At 40.3% G+C, this 21,984-nt stretch overlaps 1 protein-coding gene across 1 annotated transcript in view; it reads left to right on the top strand.

Moving 5' to 3' along the window:
• The window catches only part of LOC111952225 (homeodomain-interacting protein kinase 3), a 49,287-nt gene extending 44,898 nt beyond the window's left edge, over positions 1–4,389 (top strand). Inside the window, exon 15 of the mRNA XM_070435029.1 lies at positions 137–4,389. Within this exon, the coding sequence (XP_070291130.1) occupies positions 137–550 (414 nt within the window). The 3' untranslated portion in view covers positions 551–4,389. The remainder of the gene's footprint in view (positions 1–136) is intronic.
• Positions 4,390–21,984: the final 17,595 nt, after the last annotated feature.

The following is a 21,984-nucleotide window of genomic DNA, read 5'->3' as shown; positions in this document are numbered from 1 at the left end:
TTGACATTCAAATCTAATTCTACCGGCATCATTTTACTTTGTTAACATTTGAGTAATTTAGCAGGTGCTCTTATCTAGAACGACTTAGTTTGTAGTGGTGTCTAACGGTTTCTCTCTCTCCTCTGCCCACCCTCAGGTCCAGCATTACGGCTCCTGCAACAAGGAGTGGAACGGAAACTATGGGCAGCACCGGCGACCACACGCTTACATCCCTCCCACGGTGCACAGCCACGCTTTCACCCTCCCCCACAGCAGCCCCACCCACAACTCGGGACACCACCCCCAGGCCGCTCTACTCTCCTACCCTCCCTCGGCGCCCGTCGCCCACCTTCTGGCCTCGCCCTGTGCCCAGCGGCCCGTCCTGCAGCCCACCTACGGCATTGTCCACCAGGTGACCATGGGCATCAACCACCGGCTGCTGCCCTCGCCCACCATCCACCACCAGGGCCAGTACAAACCCCTCTTTCCACCACACTCCTACATCGCCTCGCCCGCCTATACAGGTTTTCCCCTCAGCCCCACCAAACTCAACCAGTACCCTTACATCTGAGAACCAGCCACCCAGGGCCATGGGCCAGCAGAGGCAGCCAGCAGTGACAACTACAACCAAGGCCTTCATCTGTCATCTCTCAAGTTATGACAGATAAAGAATCCCCTTTGACTTTTACAAATTATGTTGGTTGATGGTGATGATAATAGAATTGAAACCGTTAGCTTTAAAAAATATATATAATAGTTATAAACACATCATGGAAAAGAATGAATGAATCAGTGAATGATTAAGAAATTCTCACTTTTAATGTGTTTTTGCACATTTGCTCTGCTTTGTCATTTGGATCGAATGGTTCTCTCTATGAAATGGGTCAAATGGAGGGGGTTAGAGGTTGTTTTCTCAACCCCCCCTTTTCCTGTTTTTCTGTATTGCCTTCTATCTAGCACGTGTGCTAATCACATCACTCGTTAAGCCATCCCAGTCTCCAGTGCTTGGACAGCAGAAGTTTGTCTCCGTTCGTTTGTTGGTTCATTGTGGTGTAAAGGTGTTACTGTGTTGTTTGCTAATGTCCTCTGTGTTTTCAGTGTGATACTGTCAGTGGTCTGAAAAGGTTGTTCCACGCGCTGCATGACGTCGCATGGGCAAAATAACTTAGTCGAGTCGTTGACAGATGCTTAGATGTCACTCTTTATATGTGTACTGTGAGACTTGCTGCATCGTAACTTGTTCCCACACCTACTAGTGCCTTAAATATATGAGGTTGTTAATGTTACTTATCGCACGCGCGTGTATATAAATATAAAATGTACTGGACTGCAGCACTTGAAGATAATTTTTACTCTGATATGCTTATCAGATAATCAAATAAGTCATGCTTATTTGGCCTCACTGTATATTTGAGTAGTTGGGCTTCTTTTACCAGAGGACGCCGGCATGCTTTGCTGTGGCAAATGTTTATTTGGTTTGGACTTTTCCCAAATGAACTAATGTACATAAAACACAATTTGAATGATTTTAATATTTGATAATCAATTTCTAGTCACTTAGTACTTATTTACTAACAGTATTGACATTGTTTTTTTGAAATTGCAGTACAATCTAGATATTAGGCGCTGGTTTGCTGTGTTATGGTTTTTTACAGCCTTTTTCTTAGATTAATACTGATGTGAGGCATAATGTTGACTATCGACAAACATGCAAATAGTTGGTTGGTTCTTAGTACAGTATGATCTCATTATCTTCAGAACACCTATACAGTGTTTGATATACCCATCTATCAACCTACAGTATAATTGCTGGACTATGTAGTGCTTGACAAGGTGTGTTGGTTGAGTGCAATTTGCTTTCATTGTTCCATTTAAAGATTTGTCGTCGTCAACTGCTTAGTGCTTATTTTCTACATTCCGTCAGGGAGGAAATATATTTTTGTGTYAATTTTGTTTTTAAGTGCTTGCATTAGGTTTTTGTCTTTCCTTACTTTCAAATGAAAATGCTCTTTCAGCACCAAAGACTAATTCATATCCTAAGCAAGCTACCTACTCTTTCTTTTTCCGTTGACCTCAAGTATTCTGGAGTCATCGAGATGAAATATATTTTTAAAAGGTTTGAGGTTTTATTTTCAGCATTTTGGGCAAGTTGTATGATATTATGTATTGAATGTATCCTAGATAAGCTGCTAGCTATGTACTGATTGCCACATCAAAATGATTAACTTAGTTCTTACTCTGCGTTCTTACTTTTGTATAGTTTTAATTACCATATAATAGAGGTGGATTTTATTTTAGTATAGAGTATACTTAATGGCATTAAGACTTGTTAGTGCCTCTGTATATTTGCTTTGACGTTTTGAAGTGCGATTGTATCTACTGTATTGCAAGTAATGGAATTTAGCGTTTTTTTTGTTGGGTTTTATATTTTATTTTTTGTGTGCGCATATAGCATCAGTATTTTCTCTTATTAATTATAGGTTGGGTTCATCATTGCATACAGTAATTGATGTGTTGACGATTTTGTGTTGAGTTTTAGTTATTATTCTGTTAACACGCTCAAGAGCCTATATCTTACTCACATTATCATTGACAGATCTGTATTACCATGCAGATATATTTACTGCAACACATCTATTTGGTCCTTATCTAAACATTGGGCTACAGAGAGGCCTTCACACGCGTACTGTTTGTTATGAAATGCATCGGTAAGCACTTGTTCAAATTGATTGAACTCTCAATATGCTCATCAGGTTCGGTATAAAGCAAAATCCCACTCAATTTTCATGAAATTCCTGTGCTCTGTGGACTTTGACTATGATTTTTTTTCCTAGGCATTTATTTTAAGCCTTAAAAAATGTTCTAAGCCCACTTTTTGTATCTAAAGTGGATTGAGACAGATTTTCTACAGATTATTCTGACCTTTTCATAGTTGATTGACTGAGGCATATGGGTGGGATTTTTCTTAAATCTTTAATCCAAACAAGGGGGATGATGACTGATCTTTTTCGCTTTCAAATCTTGCTACTCCTTTTGTAGTCTTTCATTACATTGTGGACTGAGAGATTGTTTACTCACTAGCTCCACAACCCCAGACACACACGGATGCATTTTTCTCATTCTGACTGTCTACAACCTAGTGCCTTTTCAGATTTGTGATCCAGAGAATAACTGTTGGTGATAGCTCCCTTACCCCTAGGCAGTCCCCTCTCCTGCAGAGTGGTGGCAGTAGAGTCAGACGTGGATGCTCCTCAACAGAATAGAGTATTACACATCCAAGTGGCAGGATGTTAGGATTAAGCAGCCTCGTGTTTTTTCAGGACTTCTGCAGCCTGTCTCCAAATCCAAATATGTTTTACATGTTTGCCATCAAGTGAGAAAGCATTCTGCTTTTGGACTCGTGTACAGTATAGTAGAGCTGACAAATACAATGCATTCTTCTCTCTGAGAAGCTCTTATGGGTGCTGGCTTCTATCTTCAGATCACTCGACCCCAATGCGCAACCTTAACCATATGGTCTGAATCCATAAAGCTTTTCTAAAGAATATAAAAATACAATGTTATTCTTAGTCAGGGAATATTTTTTTACACTCTTCACCCAAGACGCAGTTTCTCTCTTATTGGACATGCAGAAATGCAAAGCTTTACATACAATGTGAATGTATATGTGGAGTTGAGCATATGTTGGTTTGCAGACTTGACAAAATGTTTTTTTTTTTTTTTTTTTTTTTTGATGGCTACAGAGAATTCTATTCTGGGTATATGATAAACATCCATATAGCAGCCTTAGTTTTGATGAATCACTTGTTGGTATTTGCTTTAACATCCCACGTAAATATTAGGTCCAAAGTTGTCACATATACTGCAACTGTATTGTTTTATGACTTCCTATATGATTCATTCAGGGTCTTTTGTGTTGTCCAGTATTCTACTGTATTAACCTTCCAATCCTTACCACTTTGTTTGATTGCTTTGGATCTTTTTTGCAGTAATTTCACCTGTTAGCAGAAGTTGTATTTCACTTCAATTTATTGGATAATATACGCTATCTAAACAACACAGCATATAGACTTGATTGGAACTGTTACTGGTTTAATGTGTAGTTTTTGTGGCTTTATGATTTTGTTTGCTTTTGATTTTATGCTACACTAGTTTGCCATGTAGCAAATGCACTGTGCAATATATATATACATTATGAGGACTGGGACAATTTATTATTTTGGATGTAATGTCTTTTACAGTTTGCGGTCGTATTTCTCTCTAGTTCTCAGTGATTTCAATGTGACCAAGCCTTATGTACTTTGTCACAAAAAGCGGGTTTTCCTGGTGAATATTGGCGAGTGTCAAATTAAGAATTGGTGTACTATTGTCAAGATTCACTTTGAATAAAAAAAAAATGATATTGCTTCAGCCATCTTGTTTGTCACTGTGTTACTCCAGTTTTGCACAAGGTATTTGCTTTGCTAACTTGTATTTTACAGTTTGTCCAATTTCAGATGCAGTACAATACAGTAGATGAAACGGGTCGAAGCCAATAGCACCACCCTGTGCAAGCAGAGTAGAAAAGCACTACCTGTATGTTGATTGCATTGACCACGTACAGTATAGGGCATGCTACATCACTATGATTTACATGACACAATGTTCCTCAGCTGATGCCTGGAGTGTTCTAAATAATAGCAGACATGTTAATATAATATAAGCTGTCATTTTGAAACCAGGCCAATTTTTTTTTAAATGACATGTAGRTTATGCAATGCTGTTCACAACCCAGATCTCAAATGTCTCATCACTTATGTATGCGATACCATTGGCCCGCCCTGGCTGCCCCCTGGTGACAACCTGTCCTTTTGAAGCCTAATTTTAATTCATGCAAATCAAATTGGTGATAGAATTAGCGTTTTCCAGTTGGTTTAGTATTGATTACTTATTAGTTTGGTTTGCCATCTATACCCACAAGCGGTCGTCTCACTGAGAATGCAAATATTTTTAGCAGTCAATGCTGGCGTCACTGGCGTGAAATGACGGGTTTGAAAGTAAATATTCTGACGGTGTAGTATGATTTCTCAGTTCGTTTTTTCAATGGGAGACGTTTGTTTCGTCAGAATGAATGAATTCACTACTATGGATATGAGTGCATCTTTAATTTTTCGCAGAGAATAGCTTATTACGCGCTAGCAGGTCGACGTGGTGCATGGAGTGTGCCCTACAGACGCATTACACACAAGTGTCAATGCTGCCGTTTTGTGTCAACCTCGGGGAGAGACGGGCTTACGCAGAACCGCTCATTGTCCGCAGTGAAGGATTGATCAAATGTATTTTACAAGATTAAGACTGTTAGATGTATCAAGGATAAACAAATGGCTTCAAAACATGCGTATAACAGCCTCGATGATTTGATCGCCAGCGGTATAAACAATGCTCGCGCGCTTGGTTCGATTGAATGGATAGGTATGGGGATGGGATCCACCTTATGTTTCCAGAAAAACGGAAAAACACTGGGGCTGGATCGAATGTGGACTAAATGTATTTTATCCGTTGGAATGGTTTTGCTTTTAATGCCGTCGGTCCTAGCTGCTGATGGTAAGACTTATTTGGTTGATGACAACCTGTTCGAGTAATATTTTTCTTGATTTTGGTTGGACAAACTAATTGGTCTTCATTGAGATGTTGGGCTGTATTATTATAGAGCCGTACCCCAAATTGGTTGCTCTTCAGGTTGGTGGAACTCTTTGTACCCTGTCCCTATATTATGACTATCAGCTCACACACGGGGATAATGACCGTGGAGAAAGTAGCCACCTTCTAGTTATTTTTGTCGATGTAGGAAATGTATTACAGCAATCTAGTTTTTAGAAGACAACCAAAAAATCGCCACTTGCAATGTAGCCTTTGTGGAGGGCACTTTACAAATCCACATAATTTGTTATATTCAAAAAATTTGGGTAGTAGTGGTTTATTGTGCGTAAATGATGACATTGCGCCTATTTTTGCATGATCTAAATGTCCCACTAGCCGTGTTATCTGTCGCAGACACATTCAAGCTATTGAACGTCCCTAAATCAATATGAATGTTGATTTTCTATAATGCAGCCTCCCAGACACTGTCTTTCGAATTAGTAAAATAACCGCTGGAGTGGCCTTTGTGCCTGGGGTTGCATGCCTGTGTGCAGTCAATACTGCAACGTGCGCGCGCCGCAGAAGCGCGCTTTTGATAATATCCATACTAACTTACTTGATCGACAGTGTTGGCAACATTTGTGGAGGTTATTCACAATATATAAGAAAAAAAGAACACAACTCGTGAAACGTTCATACTCATTATTTATAAAGCTGTCATAAGAAGCAAAAACTAGCCACTAGCCTAAATTGGGTTTAGTTTTTTATTTTCCTCTCTGATTTGTACCTGGTGTTTATTAGCCTATAATTTAACCATAGGTAGTTGTTTTCATCTCGTTGTTCCTTCAAGTAGGAAAAACAGCTCATGAATTAGCCATGGGCTTGACCTATACACTTTCAAGTCCTCTCAGATTGCCATAATATACCCCTATTCCTCCATTCATAAAACAATATTGGAATTTGGCGTTTGGCTGTGATCCAGGGCGGGCTAGATCCACGTACCATTTTTAGAATGAGGTGTTTTTTCTGTATTTCCTGAAGGATGGGGGGGTTGAGCTGTTCCTTTGAGTCAACATGGAGCTCACTGTGCCTTGTTGCCATGGGAACTGATCTGTCTAATGCTTTTTCTTCTGACTGGGAAATATATAGCCTGCCCTATAGCATCTGAATAACCAGTACACGCTCCAATTTGTGTCTGCTTTTAGACAATAGTTTAAGATTGATTTAAAATGATTAGAAGTGCTGTGTGAATCGAATAGTACGTGCAAACAAAATGCTTCTTTGTGTAAATTATGGAAGATAGGATTTCACACTGCTCGACAGCATCAACAGGCATTTTTCGAGATACAGTACAGTGCATGCCTAGGCCTATAAGCCTTTCTTCACAAGAAAACACTGAATTTTGTGCTCCATTTTCTTTCCAGTGTTGTTCTACCATTACACACAACTAGACCTTTCACATTTCTTTAACCATGATGTCCATGATGTGGTCATGTCTTGCTGCTGTATCAGTATTGGTGTGGAAAAATGGGCAGCACACTGGTCTTGGAGCAGGCTGCTGAAACAACCAGTAACCCACTACTAGTTTAGTGGTGGTAATCCAATGAAAAGCCAGTGTATTTATTGCAGAGTATATAATGACAGCTGCTGCTGGTCGCAAGGCAATGAATTCCCAATAATATTTAATCTGTCTTCATCAATTGCACTGATCAATTATGCTAACCAGGACTCGCATTCTGCTGATTTAGTCTTTCATAGTGTTTCTGATTTTTATGCATGCTGCTCCAATGGGATTTCTTTAAAAATATATATATGTGTTGATACCAATCATAGGAAACAGCATGGCACAGTTTGGTCGATTTTTTAGGTTTCAAATCATACAATTTGACATGTCAGAGGATGAAAAATAAAAAGGTAGAGATAGACTATAGAACCCCTTTCCAATTGCTCAGTGGTGTCCTTGATGAAGAATGTGTAGCTCAAATGATGGRGGGAAAATGTGGGCCTCTGTTATGTGTCCTGCTTGTTAGCTCCTTATACCAGAGTTTCCCAAACTCGGTCCTGGYACCCCCTGGGTGCACATTTTGTTTTTTGTTCTACCACTACACAGCTGATTCAAATAATCAAAGCTTGATGATGAGTTGGTTATTTGAGTCTGCTATGTAGCGCTAGGGCAAAAACCAAACCGTGCACCCGGGGGGGCGTGCAGGACCGAGTTTGGGAAACACTGGCTTTATTCAACCCCATAATAAGATGCCCACAATTTGGATTAATAGTTGGGTTGCTTGGATACCTAGTMTTTTTAATAGATCCGCCTCAAACATGGCCTGTACAGCACCTTGCCCCATGCACTCTGCTGTGCTTCATTAGGGTGATTGCCTGTGCTGTGAAAGTTAATTATGCATTGCTAGAGCCCCTCTCACTGTGTCAGATCTTAAATAGATATTTCCCTTGTACATTAAATACATTATGCATGACAAGCCTCTACAAATCATGTGGTTGGGATGAGCTTGTTGGCTAATTTGATTTCTAATCCCAATTAGGTATAGTAGTTATTTCCCGATCTATGGGGAATTCTATATCGTGTTCTGAACATGAGAGTATGTTCAAAACACAGTTTGTGTTTTTGTTGTTGTAATGAAGTGTAATCCTTGATGCAGAAGATGTAATTATATATGCACAATATCATGTATTCGTGGGTAATACATGTTATTACATAAATACATGTTAGTATATTATACTGTGTATGTGTGTTTTCCAAATGTCTGTACTTTGGAGTCTGCACAGCAGCTACAAGTCCAGCTACTGTGTCCCCTTTTTAAAAGCTGTAATTCTGAGAGCCATGTAATCTGTATCTGACAAGCTTAGACGTCCCCAGAGATTGTCCATATTCATAGACACAGTGTTTTGTCATTTCTTTCCTTGGGGAATAGCGTTGACCCCAAAACCAACACATTAGGTAACAGATTTTTCAGTAAAAATCACAGCCAGTGAATGCTCTTGACTTGCATGAACATTTCATCAAGTCCCTCAAGATTGAATGAAGAATGGATGTATGTCTCCGTCTCCTTGAGCATCTCTGAACTCCCAATGTATTAGAGCGACCTCTCGTCATCGCTCACAGTGACGGCTGTGTGACGGCCTTAATAGATGCTGCCTGCTATGTAGCAGCAGTCTTCACTTTGTGTTGGCCTGGGAGGCTTCAGTACCGACTAAAGAGAGAAACACAAAGAGAAGGGCTGTCTGGCTGGCCTCACCTTTGACCTGAGCAGATCAGCAGGTCAAACTCAAAGAAACTGAAACAGGAACAGAAAAGTAACTGCTTTGATTCATTTCGGCACTGACATACAGAAGCTCTGTGTGGTGATTTATTTGGCACAGCTTAAATATATGGCTGTAAAGGTATTTGGAATTTGCATGTACATTTTCTTGTGCTGTATACCCTGAAGGTAAAGCGAATGAAACCTGGTTGGCACAACCCCAATGAGTTTGGAATCTGAGAAATATTATTCCCTACAACTTTAACGTCCGTTTAGAGCCCACTTGCTGTATCCTCAACTGGCGGAGAGCTGCAAAGATCCTTCTCACTGTGTGTTGTATGACTGTGTCTATTATATAACGGGAAAGGACAGCCAACTGAGTCCTGGCCTTCTAATGAATACTATATGCAATGGAATCAGAGCCAGTTAACAAATGTGTTTCCTAAGAGGGGTTGGAAAGTCAGGGGATCATGTGGTGGCCTCTGTTAGGTTAATGCTTCTGATTCCCAGAAACGATGATGAAATRGCTTCTAATGCTCACACCATATGTACCTGCAAGTCTCCCACTACAGTAGGTTATGAATCAGGGTCCTTTGTAGCTCATTTGGTAGAGCATGGCGCTTGTAACGCCAGGTTAGTGGGTTCGATTCCCGGGACCACCTGTATGTAAAATGTATGCACGCATGACTGTAAGTCGCTTTGGATAGAAGTGTCTGCTAAATGGCTTATATTATTATGTATTGTTCCAGGGTAGGGGACAAGAAAGGGCAAAGCATGGCTAGTGGTTCCTCATTGGACAAGTGGCGTCACGTGGTCCTGCAGCAGTTTTGGCATTTGTTATGAAAAATCAATGCATACTTTCATGTTAAAAGTCTTATCAATTGAAGTGCTTCTGCTTCCCTGGGATAGGCTGTTGCTAGGGGCTTTTATGATTTACTGTCTGTGTTTGGCCATTTGAGTCAATAGGAATTCATAATCAAAAATATGGTTTGTGTACATGCCTGCCAGTGTACTGTGTGTGTGTGTGTTGTGTGTGTGTGTGTGTGTGTGTGTGTGTTGTGTGTGTGGTGTGTGTGTGTTGTGTGTGTGTGGCTGCGTGCGTGCGTGCGTGCGTGCGCTGCGTGCGTGCGTGCCGTGCGTGCGTGCGTTGCGTGCGTGCGTGCGTGCGTGCGTGCGTGCGTGCGGCGTGCGTGCGTGCGTGCGTGCGTGCGTGCGTGCGTGCGTGCGTGCGTGCGTGCGGTGCGTGCGTGCGTGCTGCGTGCGTGCGTGCGTGCGTGCGTGCGTTGCGTGCGTGCGTGCGTGCGTGCGGGTGCGTGCGTGCGTCGTGCGTGCGTGCGGCGGGTGCGTGGCGTGCGTGCGTGGCGTGCGTTGGTGCGTGCATTGTCACTTAGCTACAAAAGTTCAGGTGGCTTACTTTTCTAATTTCGCTCTACCCTCAGTGCCAGTTCTGTCAGTTGATCATACTGTAGTGAAATAACTGTGAATTCCTCACACGATATCTGAATTTGAGAGAAGCTATAAGAAATGTTTTTGACACCTTTAAAAAAAAATATCCGGACTGAAAAAATATTCTTAATATACAAATTGGTCTTATAGAAGGCTAGTGTAAGGAAATCAGTTTTAAAACAGGCATGTTGTATTGAATTGTTTAAATTACATATATTTTTTTATGAAAATGTTTTATTTCTGTATGATCAGTAATGTGTTTGCCAACACCAATCATGTCACTATCTTGTTTTGTCAAAAGGCCGTACGTTGCTTCTGATATTATTTGGAAATTAAGTGGATTGTCTTTAGTGTTGGTCTTATATTTATGATTGAGTCTTACTCACGTGGACATGATATTGTCTGTCTGAGGATCAGTAGGCTACAAAGAACAATTCAACAAGAACTAATGCAGAGTGAAACTAACTTTCCCAGTGTCTATGTCTTACTTCTGGTACCCTGAGGTCGGTTTCGACTCCTCAGCTATGAGAAAGAAAATTCTCGCTGCTCCTTTGCAGGGTCGTACTGGAGGAGCAAGACACTCATTCACTTTTAATAGGGTTGTGATTGCCTGCTGCATCCCTGGGACTTGACGCTTGAAGCATCTGTTTCTTAGTATGCACTGAGGTGAAGGAATCTCACATGTTCTCTCTTGCAGGAGCTTAGAAAGCTCTCAATATTTCAGTCCCTGGCTGCTGTGATGCTAACCAAAGGAGAAGGCTGCAGAGCCAGACTGAGCCCGATTCAGAATACAAAAACGAACCAGGCCTGCTGAAATCCATGCTCCATCCATCTTTGTCGCCATTCGTTATCACTGTCCCGCAAGCCATCAGGTTTGTTGTAGAAAGCCAGTGTGGCAGGATCAGGATATGTTTGTTTGCCAAGGTGGATTTAGGGCGATGTACTGTAATGCTGTTTGCTGTGTCCCCTTCTGTGTTGCTTTTCATGAGCTACAGTGCTAGACTAGAGCTCTCCCAGCAGTGTCCCKTCCAAATCAAAGGCATGCAGTAGAAAAAGTCAAAGGAGCCTCTCTCCTCAGTGCAGCTCACTTAGTGGATTCTTCATTGCTGCCTGCCTGATCACCATATGGCCAGATTGTCAACTGCATCATTTCCACTCTCTCAYTATGTCCTTACGTGACCAATTTTAAAATTGTCGTGGCTCAGAATGTCTCACTCTGTTTTTGCTAGACTGCCTTGACATACCCCGAGCCGGAAATGGTCACATGATTGTCTTGTCTAGTCACATGGGACCATGTAATGCCTACACAGATGAGCTGCTATCCATCTGCACCATTGACATAACAACCTAGTTTTGTTTATCACATTTGGAAAGCATTCTTCATGTGTGTGCAATGTGCTAGTTACCTTGTTTATTCCTCCAATGAAATACATTTCCAGGCTCTTTAACACCAAATCATTTTAGTTTTTGGTTGGAAGTTTAACAAGTAGGCTTATTCGTTGTTGTTTTTTTGCGATCTTGTGTTATAACACAGTTGTACTAAGCTAAAACTTATAACTTATATTCTTCAAGAATCTATGGGTATTTTTGTCACAGCCTGAATTTTAAATTGATTAAATTTTGATTTTTTGGTCACTGGCCTAAACACAATTTCCAATGCCTCGCAAGGTTGGGTACCTATCGTTAGATGGGTAAAAAATTAAAAGCAGACATTGAATATCCCTTTGAGCATGGTGAAGTTATTAATGTTATTAATTTAACTTTGAATGGTGTATCAATACACCCAGTCACTACACAAATACAGGTGTCCTTCCTAACTCAGTTGCCGAGGGGGAAAGATACCCCACAGGGATTTGGTGACTTTAAAACAGTTACAGAGTTTAATGGCTGAAAACTGAGAATGGATCAACAACATTGTAATTACTCCACAATACGAACCTAATTGACAGATGGAAAAGAAGGAAGCCTGTACAGAATAAAAATGTTCCAAAACATGCATCTTGTTTGCAACAAGGAACTAAAGTAATACTGCAAAAAAATAACATTTGTCCTGAACACAAAGCACAAAGCGTTATGTTTGGGGTAAATCCAATACAAAACATTACTGAGTACCATTCTCCATATTTTATTTTCAAGCATAGTGGTGGCTGCATTATGTTATGGGTATGCTTGTAATCAATCGTTAAGGACCAAGGAGTTTTTCAGGGTAAAAACTAAACGGAATGGAGCTAAGCACAGTCAAAGTCCTAGAAGAAAACCTGGTTCAGTCTGCTTTCCACCAGACACTGGGAGATTAATTCAACTTTCAGTAGGACAATAACCTAAAAACACAAAGCCAAATCTACAGTGGTTGCTTACCAAGAAGACAGTGAATGTTCCTGAGTGGCTGAGTTACAGTTTATATTTGCAGTAAATCTACTTGAGAATATATAGCTAGACCTGAAAATAGTTGCGTGGCGATGATCAACAACCAATTTGACACAGCTTGAAGAATTTTTCAAAGAATAATGGGCAAAATGCAGAATCCAGGTGTGGAAAGCTCTTGGAGACTTACCCAGAAAGACTCACAGCTTTACATTTCTAAAAACATGTTTTCACTTTGTCATTTGGAGGGATTGTGTGTAGATGGATGAGAGAACCAAATATTTAATCCATTTTGAATTCAGGCTGTAACACAACAAAATGTGTAATAAGTCAAGGGGTATGAATACCTGCTGAAGGCACCGTATCAAATCAAATCACATTTTATTGGTCACATACACATGTTTAGCAGATGTTATTGCGGGTGTAGTGAAATACTTGTGTTTCTAGCACCAACAGAGCAGTAATATCTAACAAGTAATGACTAAGAATTTCACGACAATGCCCACAATACACACAAATCTAAAGTAAAGGTATGGAATTAAGCATATATGAATATTTGTACGAGCAATGTCAGAGCGGCATAGACTAAAATACAGTAGAATAGAATAGAGTATAGACACATGAGATGAGTAATGCAAAATGTGTAAACATTATTAAAGTGGCCAGTGATTTCAAGTCTATGAAATCACTGGCCACTTTAATCAATCATTAATTGTTTGGGAAATATTGCAGGCAGTAGCAAATATTGCAGACTGTGGCTTTAAGTGTGTGATAACTGAAGAGCCAGAGTATGTCCATCATATTCTCCCAGGACCCAGGAGTGTGATCACTGCAATATGGGTCATACACACAGGGCCTGGGCTCCAACAAGAGATCAAACCGAATTTGGCACTTAGTTTATTCTGCAGCTGAATCTTTTTTCACAGCTGTCTTTAGCAGCGTGTGTGCAGCACTGTCACTGTCACTGTCACTGTCACAACATCACATCATTGGCTTTTTTTCAACTTTCGAAAAAAAGTTTAATACTCTCCTTAATCATAAGCTGTGCAAAACTCAGGCTCTGATTTTACTTTAGGTTGGCATTTCCATGAGTTAGTGTGCTGTAGGGTTTACTGTCATAACTTAATACCTTGCTCCTATCGTAAGAATAATTGGTGTGCGTTTTCTTTCAAGTGTGAAATGGAGAACAAAAATATCTATCTTCAGATCGTCATTTATGGTAATGTCTTACCTGGGAGACAGTGGCACTAGCTTACGATTTTTTTGTGTGTGCATGCAATTACAGTAACCTAGGTTGTTTGCTTTGATTCTACTGATTAGTGATATTTAATGACTACTAGTAACAATACTATTGAATTACTGTGAATAGAATTCCATTGACTCAGATGGAACAACAGCCTTTTGGTATTTGGTGTTTTATTAGGATCCTCATTAGCTGTTGCAAAAGCAGCAGCTAACCTTCCTGGGGTCCACACAAAACATGAAACATAATACAGAATGACATAATACAGAACATCAATAGACAAGAACAGCTCAAGGACAGAACTACATACAATTTTTTTTAAAGGCACACGTAGCCTACATATCAATACATACACACAAACTATCCAGGTCAAATAGGGGAGAGGCGTTGTGCCGTGAGGTGTTGCTTTATCTGTTTTTTGAAACCAGGTTTGCTGTTTATCTGAGCAATATGAGATGGAAGCAAGTTCCATGCAATAAGGGCTCTATATAATACTGTACGTTTTCATGAATTTGTTCTGGATTTGGGGACTATGAAAAGACCCCTGGTGGCATGTCTGGTGGGATAAGTGTGTGTGTCAGAGCTTTGTGTAAGTTGACTAGGCAAACAATTTGGGATTTTCAACACCTTAATGTTTCTTAATAAAAGAAGAAGTGATGCAGTCAGTCTCTCCTCAACTCTTAGCCAAGAGAGACTGGCATGCATAGTATTTATATCAGCCCTCTGATTACAATTAAGAGCAAAACGTGCCGCTCTGTTCTGGGCCAGCTGCAGCTTAACTAGGTCTTTCCTTGCCACACTGGACCATACGACTGGACAATAATCAAGATTAGACAAAACTAGAGCATGCAGAACTTGCTTTTTGAGTGTGGTGTCAAAAAAGCAGAGCATCTCTTTATTGCGGCTAGACCTCTCCCCACCTCCCCATCTTTAAAAGGCAATGTTGTTGCTATGCTGTGACTGAAGATGCATGCTGAGCTGCAGTGTGACCATGCTTAGCAGGTGTCTGTGCAGTACCACTCAGGGTAAATAGGTGCCATATTCTGTTGTGTTTGACAAACAAAACAGTGATATATCAGCTGAACTTTCATATCGCTTAGAGCTCAAATCTGCAAGCCCTGCTGTCACTGCATGCTGAACGCACTCTGTCCATACTTGATGATTCCCTTTTCTTATCTGCAAGTGAGATGACATACAGTGGCAAGAAAAAGTATGTGAACCCTTTGGAAATACCTGGATTTCTGCATAAATTGGTCATAGAATTTTATCTGATCTTCATCTAGGTCACAACAATAGACAAACACAGTCTGCTTAAACTAATAACAGCAAAGCAGCCCCAAACCATGATGCTCCCTCCACCATACTTTACAGTTGGGATGAGGTTTTGATGTTGGTGTGCTGTGCCTTTTTTTCTCCACACATAGTGTTGTGTGTTCCTTTCAAACAATTCAACTGTATTTTGCCAGTAGCTCTGTGGAACATCCAGGTGCACTTTTGCAAACTTCAGACGTGCAGCAATGGTTTATTTGGACAGCAATGGCTTCTTCCGTGGTGTTCTCCCATGAACACCAGTCTTGTTTAGTGTTTTATGTATCGTAGACTCGTCAACAGAGATGTTAGCATGTTCCAGAGATTTCCAGAAGTCTTTAGCTGACACTCTAGGATTCTTCTTAACCTCATTGAGCATTCTATGCTCTTGCAGTCATCTTTGCAGGACGGCCACTCCTAGGGAGAGTAACAACAGTGCTGAACTTTCTCCATTTATAGACACTTTGTCTTACCGTGGACTGATGAACATCAAGGCTTTTAGAGATAGTTGTGTAACCCTTTCCAGCTTTATGTAAGTCAACAATTCTTAATCTTAGGTCTCCTGAGATCTCTTTTGTTAGAGGCATAGTTTCTATCAGGCAATTCTTCTTGTGAATATCAAACTCTAATTTTGTGAGTGTTTTAGGGCAGGACAGCTCTAACCAACATCTCCAATCTCGTCTCAGTGATTGGACTCCAGGTTAGCTGACTCCTGACTCCAATTAGCTTTTGGAGAAGTCATTAGCCCAGGGGTTCACATACTTTTCCCAACCTACACTATGAATGTTTAAATTGTGTATTCAATATAGACAAGAAAAATACAATAATTTGTGTGTTATTAGTTTAAGCACACTGTGTTTGTCTATTGTTGTGACTTAGATGAAGATCAAATTTTATGACCAACTTCTGCAGACATTCATATACACTACCGGTCAAAAGTTTTAGAACACCTACCCATTCAAGGGTTTTTCTTTATTTGTATAATTTTCTACATTGTAGAATAATAGTGAAGACATCAAAACTATGAAATTACACATATGGAATCATGTAGTAACCAAAAAAGTGTTAAACAAATCAAAATATATTTTATATTTGAGATTCTTCAAATAGCCAACCTTTGCCTTGATGACAACTTTGCACACTTTTGGCATTCTCTCAACCAGCTCAACTGGAATGCTTTTCCAACAGTCTTGAAGGAGTTCCCACATATACTGAGCACTTGTTGGCTGCTTTTCCTTCACTCTGGGATCCGACTCATCCCAAACCATCTCTATTTGGTTGAGGTCAGGGGATTGTGGATGCCAGGTCATCTGATGCAGCACTCCATCACTCTCCTTCTTGGTCAAATAGCCCTTACACAGCCTGGAGGTGTGTTGTATCATTGTCCTGTTGAAAAACAAATGATAGTCCCACAAAGCCCAAACCCAAACCGTGCTTCTACACCTGCATTGCTTGCTGTTTGGGGTTTTAGGCTGGGTTTCTGTATCGCACTTTGAGATATCAGCTGATGTAAGAAGGGTTATATAAGTACATTTGATTTGATTTGATTTAATGACCAGATGGGATGGCGTATCACTGCAGAATGCAGTGGTAGCCATGCTGGTTAAGTGTGCCTTGAATTATAAATAAATCACAAACAGTGTCATCAGCAAAGCACCCCTCCACCTCCATGTTTATGATGGGACTCACACATGCGGAGATCATCCGTTCACCCACACTGTGTCTCACCGTGTCTCTCAAATTTGGACTCCAGACCAAAGACACATTTCCACCGGTCTAATGTCCATTGCTCGTGTTTCTTGGCCCAAGCAAGTATCTTCTTCTTATTGGTGTTCTTTAGTAGTTGTTTCTTTGCAGCAATTCAACCATGAAGGCCTGATTCACACAGTCTCCTCTGAACAGTTGATGTTGAGATGTGTCTGTTACTTGACCTCTGTGAAGCATTTATTTGGGTTGCAATTGCTTTAGTTTTATTTCTTATTATTTCACCATTATTTAACCAGGTAGGCCAGTTGAGAACAAGTTCTCATTMACAACTGCGACCTGGCCAAGATAAAGCAAAGCAGTGCGACAAAAACAACATCATAGAGTTACACATAAACAAACGTACAGTCAATAACACAATAGAAAAGAAAAATAGAAAAATCTATGTACAGTGTGTGCAAATGTAGAAGAGTAGGGAGGTTTCTGAGGCTGGTAACTTTAATGAACTTATTCTCTGCAGCAGAGGCAACTCTGGGTCTACCATTCCTATGGCGGTCTTCATGAGAGCCAGTTTCATCATAGTGCTTGATGGTTTTTGCGACGGCACTTGAAGAAACTTTAAAAGTTCTTGAAATGTTCCATATTGACTGCCCTTCATGTCTTAAAGTGATGATGGACTGTCGTTTCTCTTTCTTTTTTGCGCTGTTCTTGCCATAATATGTGCTTGGTCTTTTACCAAATAGTGCTATCTTCTGTATATCCCACCTACCTTCTCACAACACAACTGATTGGCTCAAAAGCATTAAGAAGGAAAGAAATTCCACAAATGATCTTTTAACAAGGTACACCTGTTAATTGAAATGCATTCCAGGTGAGTACCTCATGAAGCTGGTTGAGAGAATGCCAAGAGTGTGCAAAGCTGTCATCAAGGCAAAGGGTGGCTATTTGAAGAATCTCAAATATAAAATATATTTGGATTTGTTTAACACTTTTTTGGTTACTACATGATTCCATATGTGTAATTTCATAGTTTTGATGTCTTCACTATTATTCCACAATATAGAAATTAGTAAAAATAAAGAAAAACCCTTGAATGAGTAGGTGTTCTAAAATGTTGGACCGGTAGTGTACTTTTTGTTGCCACTGTAGCTGTGATAAAACATAGCTTAGGGAGTCTTAGGTTCGTGCAGTTTTGCTAAGTACAATAAAATGTGATACCTATTTTTGTATTTTTCATATTCACATTTCCTGTGTTTTGCTTGTGGAATAAATTGCTCTAATCATCCTTTTCAAGGTTAATTGTTGCATTTGGGTCCTGTAGTCTTCCTGAAAAGTACTGTAGAAGTGTAACTTACTCTCTAGATCCAATATTCAACCCAGAGAGACAGATGGACACTATGAATAGTTTCAGGAACTGTGTATCTGTACATCCTGTTGGAAAGGTGTCACTCCATGGAAAGCACACCACACTGTCGCAATGGGTTTAATTTCAGTTGGACACTTCCCAAAGGCCCCCTCCTCACCACCTGTGCCTTGGATGGTGGTGCACTGTGTTTCTCCATGCTTCCCTCTTTCCTGCCCCAACGGCTCACTGTTTTGAATGGGCAGAGGTTCTTCATGAATCCCAGGACGGCTGGAGCTGCCATGTGTTGTCATAGGAGCCCAATGGAGGAGCTTTGGTGTCTACTGCCATGGCTCAGCCTCTCAGTGATCTCTCAGTGCTTCTGAGGGAGGGCCCTTATGTTGCACCCTGTTAGAGCAGGTGGCTTTCTGTGGGGGTATAGGATAGATACAGGAGAGGTCTTCAGTGTGTCCTGTCTTGAAGACACCAAATACTGTCACACTCTCACTGCTGAGGCTATAGGGTCTTTTAGGATAAATATCTAATGATCATGTTTGCTATAAAGAACGTACAAACTCGTTGTCATATATATATTCATGTAGGGCTTTAAATGATTGGTTCATCTGAGCTTTTTGTAGGATTAAGCGCTGCTAGTTCCTGCTAGACTCATTGTTTGAGATGAACAGTCCAGTAGGTAGTGTTAATGGAAAACAGTGGGCTTGCATCCTGGGGATGTAAGCACAGGCCTGGTTGTACTGTACAAAGCCAGCCTGGTTCGGAAATCCTTCCTTTTAATTAAACAATCCTCCAATGAATAGATTTAGAGTGTGGGGGAAGCATGTGCTCGGTATGGAAGTACAAATGCGCTCTGGAGGTTTGCCAGCATTTAATCGTCTCCCTTATAGAAGGCAATAAACCCTGCTAGCTGCCCATTCCTCATCGTTCACTTGTACCGAGGAAAGATGTCTTTGAAAACACCACCACCGTATCAGCACAGATTCAACGCACWAGCTTTCCCTCGTAGGTTGAGATGATATGTTTTTTAAATCACAGCAGCTGCTTATGTGTGCCCCAGATATGTACTTGAGAGCATCTAAATTAATTCCCTGTGCTTATCCTGAACAAAACATAAGTGACCTACTTATTAAGATTATTTGTCCTCCGTCACGGTTTCATAATACTGCTCCTGGATGACTAAGAAGTGTTTGTATCCTCAAATGTTCTGCGCCATAGTTTGAAGTCGGTTTCTCCCCGTGCCACTCATGTTGTTGACAGGGGGCACGGCCAGGCTGCGTTTTGGAGAACAATATTTCATGCTTTCAAGATGTAGMTATAGAGTGAGACGATGTTGATGAGAAACATAGGGGGACAGTCAGGATGTCATCATCAGGCCTCTGGGATTGATGAGTCAAATGGAGAATTAATGTGTTCCTGCCTTCCCAGTTAACAATTCTAGGGAGAGAGAGAAGGTTTTTGTATTGTTAGATGTTTAAGTGTCCAGTTCTCAGTTAGTTAGGTGAACATTCTATGTATGTAAGCAAAACTCTCCTGAGAAGCTATTTTGCATGTTTTGGAATTAGAGTTAGGAGAACGTTCCCTAAATGTCAAACAGAACGTGGTTGCCATGTTCTCAGAATATCCTATATTCATATTCGAGACACATTTCATTGTATGCTGCAAGAACATTCCTGTGTCCAGTTTTCTGAGGGTTAGGATAATATTCTATCAACGTCCCACCAAACATACACAGTACATGGTTAACATGTTCTCAGAATATAAGATATTAATGTTGTAGACACGTTTCATGGGAACATTGCAGGAACATTTCTGTGTAGTGGTCTAAATGTTGGTGGGGCATTTTACCCGGTCTTAATGTTACTCCTGAATCACTATAATCAATAAAACAGTTTTTCTTGAGTGTACTTTTAGGAGAGCTGAGATTTACTTCAAAGTGCATTTCAAGAAGACGATGGAGAGATGCTCAGCTATTCATAATGAATAAATACTCATCATTTATGAGAGATAGTGAATATTATTTGTGCTGAAAGTAGAATTCTACAGATTCTCATCTTTCAATGAGGAACTGATTTTAATTAGACCAGATGAGGGTGTTGTAAATGTTGCCAAGTAATGATATTAACATATGTTGCTAAGAATGTGAGAGTAGTGTGACTCCCCTAGCAGGTCTCAAACCCAGGCCACCAGCGCCAATGACAAACACCTTAATCACTGTCCCAATAAGGGATATCTCTAGGTCATGTGCTTGTTCGGCCTGCCCAGAAGCAAAACCTAGCTAACATATGGAATTATTTTAAGAGGGTCATAAAATGGACCATTTAGCTATTTGATTTTTAATGTTAGGACCCTTGTACATAAAACAAAAATATATACAGTATATACAGTACCAGTCAAAAGTTTGGACACACCTACTCATTCAAGGGTTTTTCTTTATTTTGACTATTTTAATAGTAAAGACATCAAAACTATGAAATAACACATTTGGAATCATGTAGTTAATATTTTAAATTCTTCAAAGTATCCACCCTTTGCCTTGATGACAGCTTTGCACACTCTTGGTATTTTCTCAACCAGCTTCACCTAGAATGCTTTTCCAACAGTCTTGAAGGAGTTCCCACATATGCTGAGCACTTGTTGGCTGCTTTTCCTTCACTCTGCGGTCCAACTCATCCCACTGAGCAAATTCTAAACAAATCAGTGTCACCAGCAAAGCACCCCCACACCATCACACCTCTTCCTCCATGCTTCACGGTGGGAACCACACATGAGGAGGTCATCCGTTCACCTACTCTGCATTTCACAAAGACATGGCGGTTGGAACCAAAAATCTCACATTTGGACAGATTTCCACCGGTCTAATGTCCATTGCTCATGTTTCTTGGCCCAAGCAAGTCTCTTCTTCTTATTGGTGTCCTTTAGTAGTGGCTGTCTTCTGTATACCACCCCTACCCTTTCACAACACAACTGATTGACTCAAACGCATTATGAAGGAAATCAATTCCACAAATGAACTTTTAACAAGGCACAACTGTTAATTGAAATGCATTCCAGTTGACTACCTCATGAAGTTGGTTGAGAGAATGCGAAGAGTGTGCAAAGCTGTCATCAAGGCAAGGGTGGCTACTTTGAAGAATATAAAATATACAATATATTTTCATTTGTTTAACACTTTTTTGGTTACCACATGATTCCATATGTGTTATTTCATGGTGTTGATGTCTTCACTATTACTCTACAATGTAGAAAATAGTAAAAAAGAAAGAAAAACCCTGAAACCCATGTACTGTGTATGTTTGGTGGGACGTTGATGGAATATTCTCCTAACCCATAAAAAACTAGATGCAGGTATGCTTTTGCAACGTTTCCAAGAAACGTGACAGGAACATTAATGTTAAATATTCTAAGAACATGGTAACCACCTTCTGGTTAAGTTCTGATTGACATTAAGGGAATGGTCTATTGGAAACAGTCCTTGTATGTCAGTGAAGCCAGGGGTGGACTGGGACAAGAATTCAGCCCTGCCATTTTATCTACACCAGCCCACGTCACTGCATGCAGGGCCATGCACAGACCTTTCAGGGGGCAGGTGTTCCAAATTGTTGATGATTGATGTAAATCTGCTAGTTAGCTCTTTAAATATTTGTTTTACTGATTGCGATTTAGCTTCAGTGCTCTTTAATAATAATTTTATGATACATCCT

The sequence above is a fragment of the Salvelinus sp. IW2-2015 genome, linkage group LG26 (assembly GCF_002910315.2).
Source record: "Salvelinus sp. IW2-2015 linkage group LG26, ASM291031v2, whole genome shotgun sequence".
NCBI classification, from domain to species: domain Eukaryota; kingdom Metazoa; phylum Chordata; class Actinopteri; order Salmoniformes; family Salmonidae; genus Salvelinus; species Salvelinus sp. IW2-2015.
The sequence above is the reverse complement of the archived record's forward strand: the minus strand, read 5'-3'. Positions and strand labels throughout refer to the sequence as shown.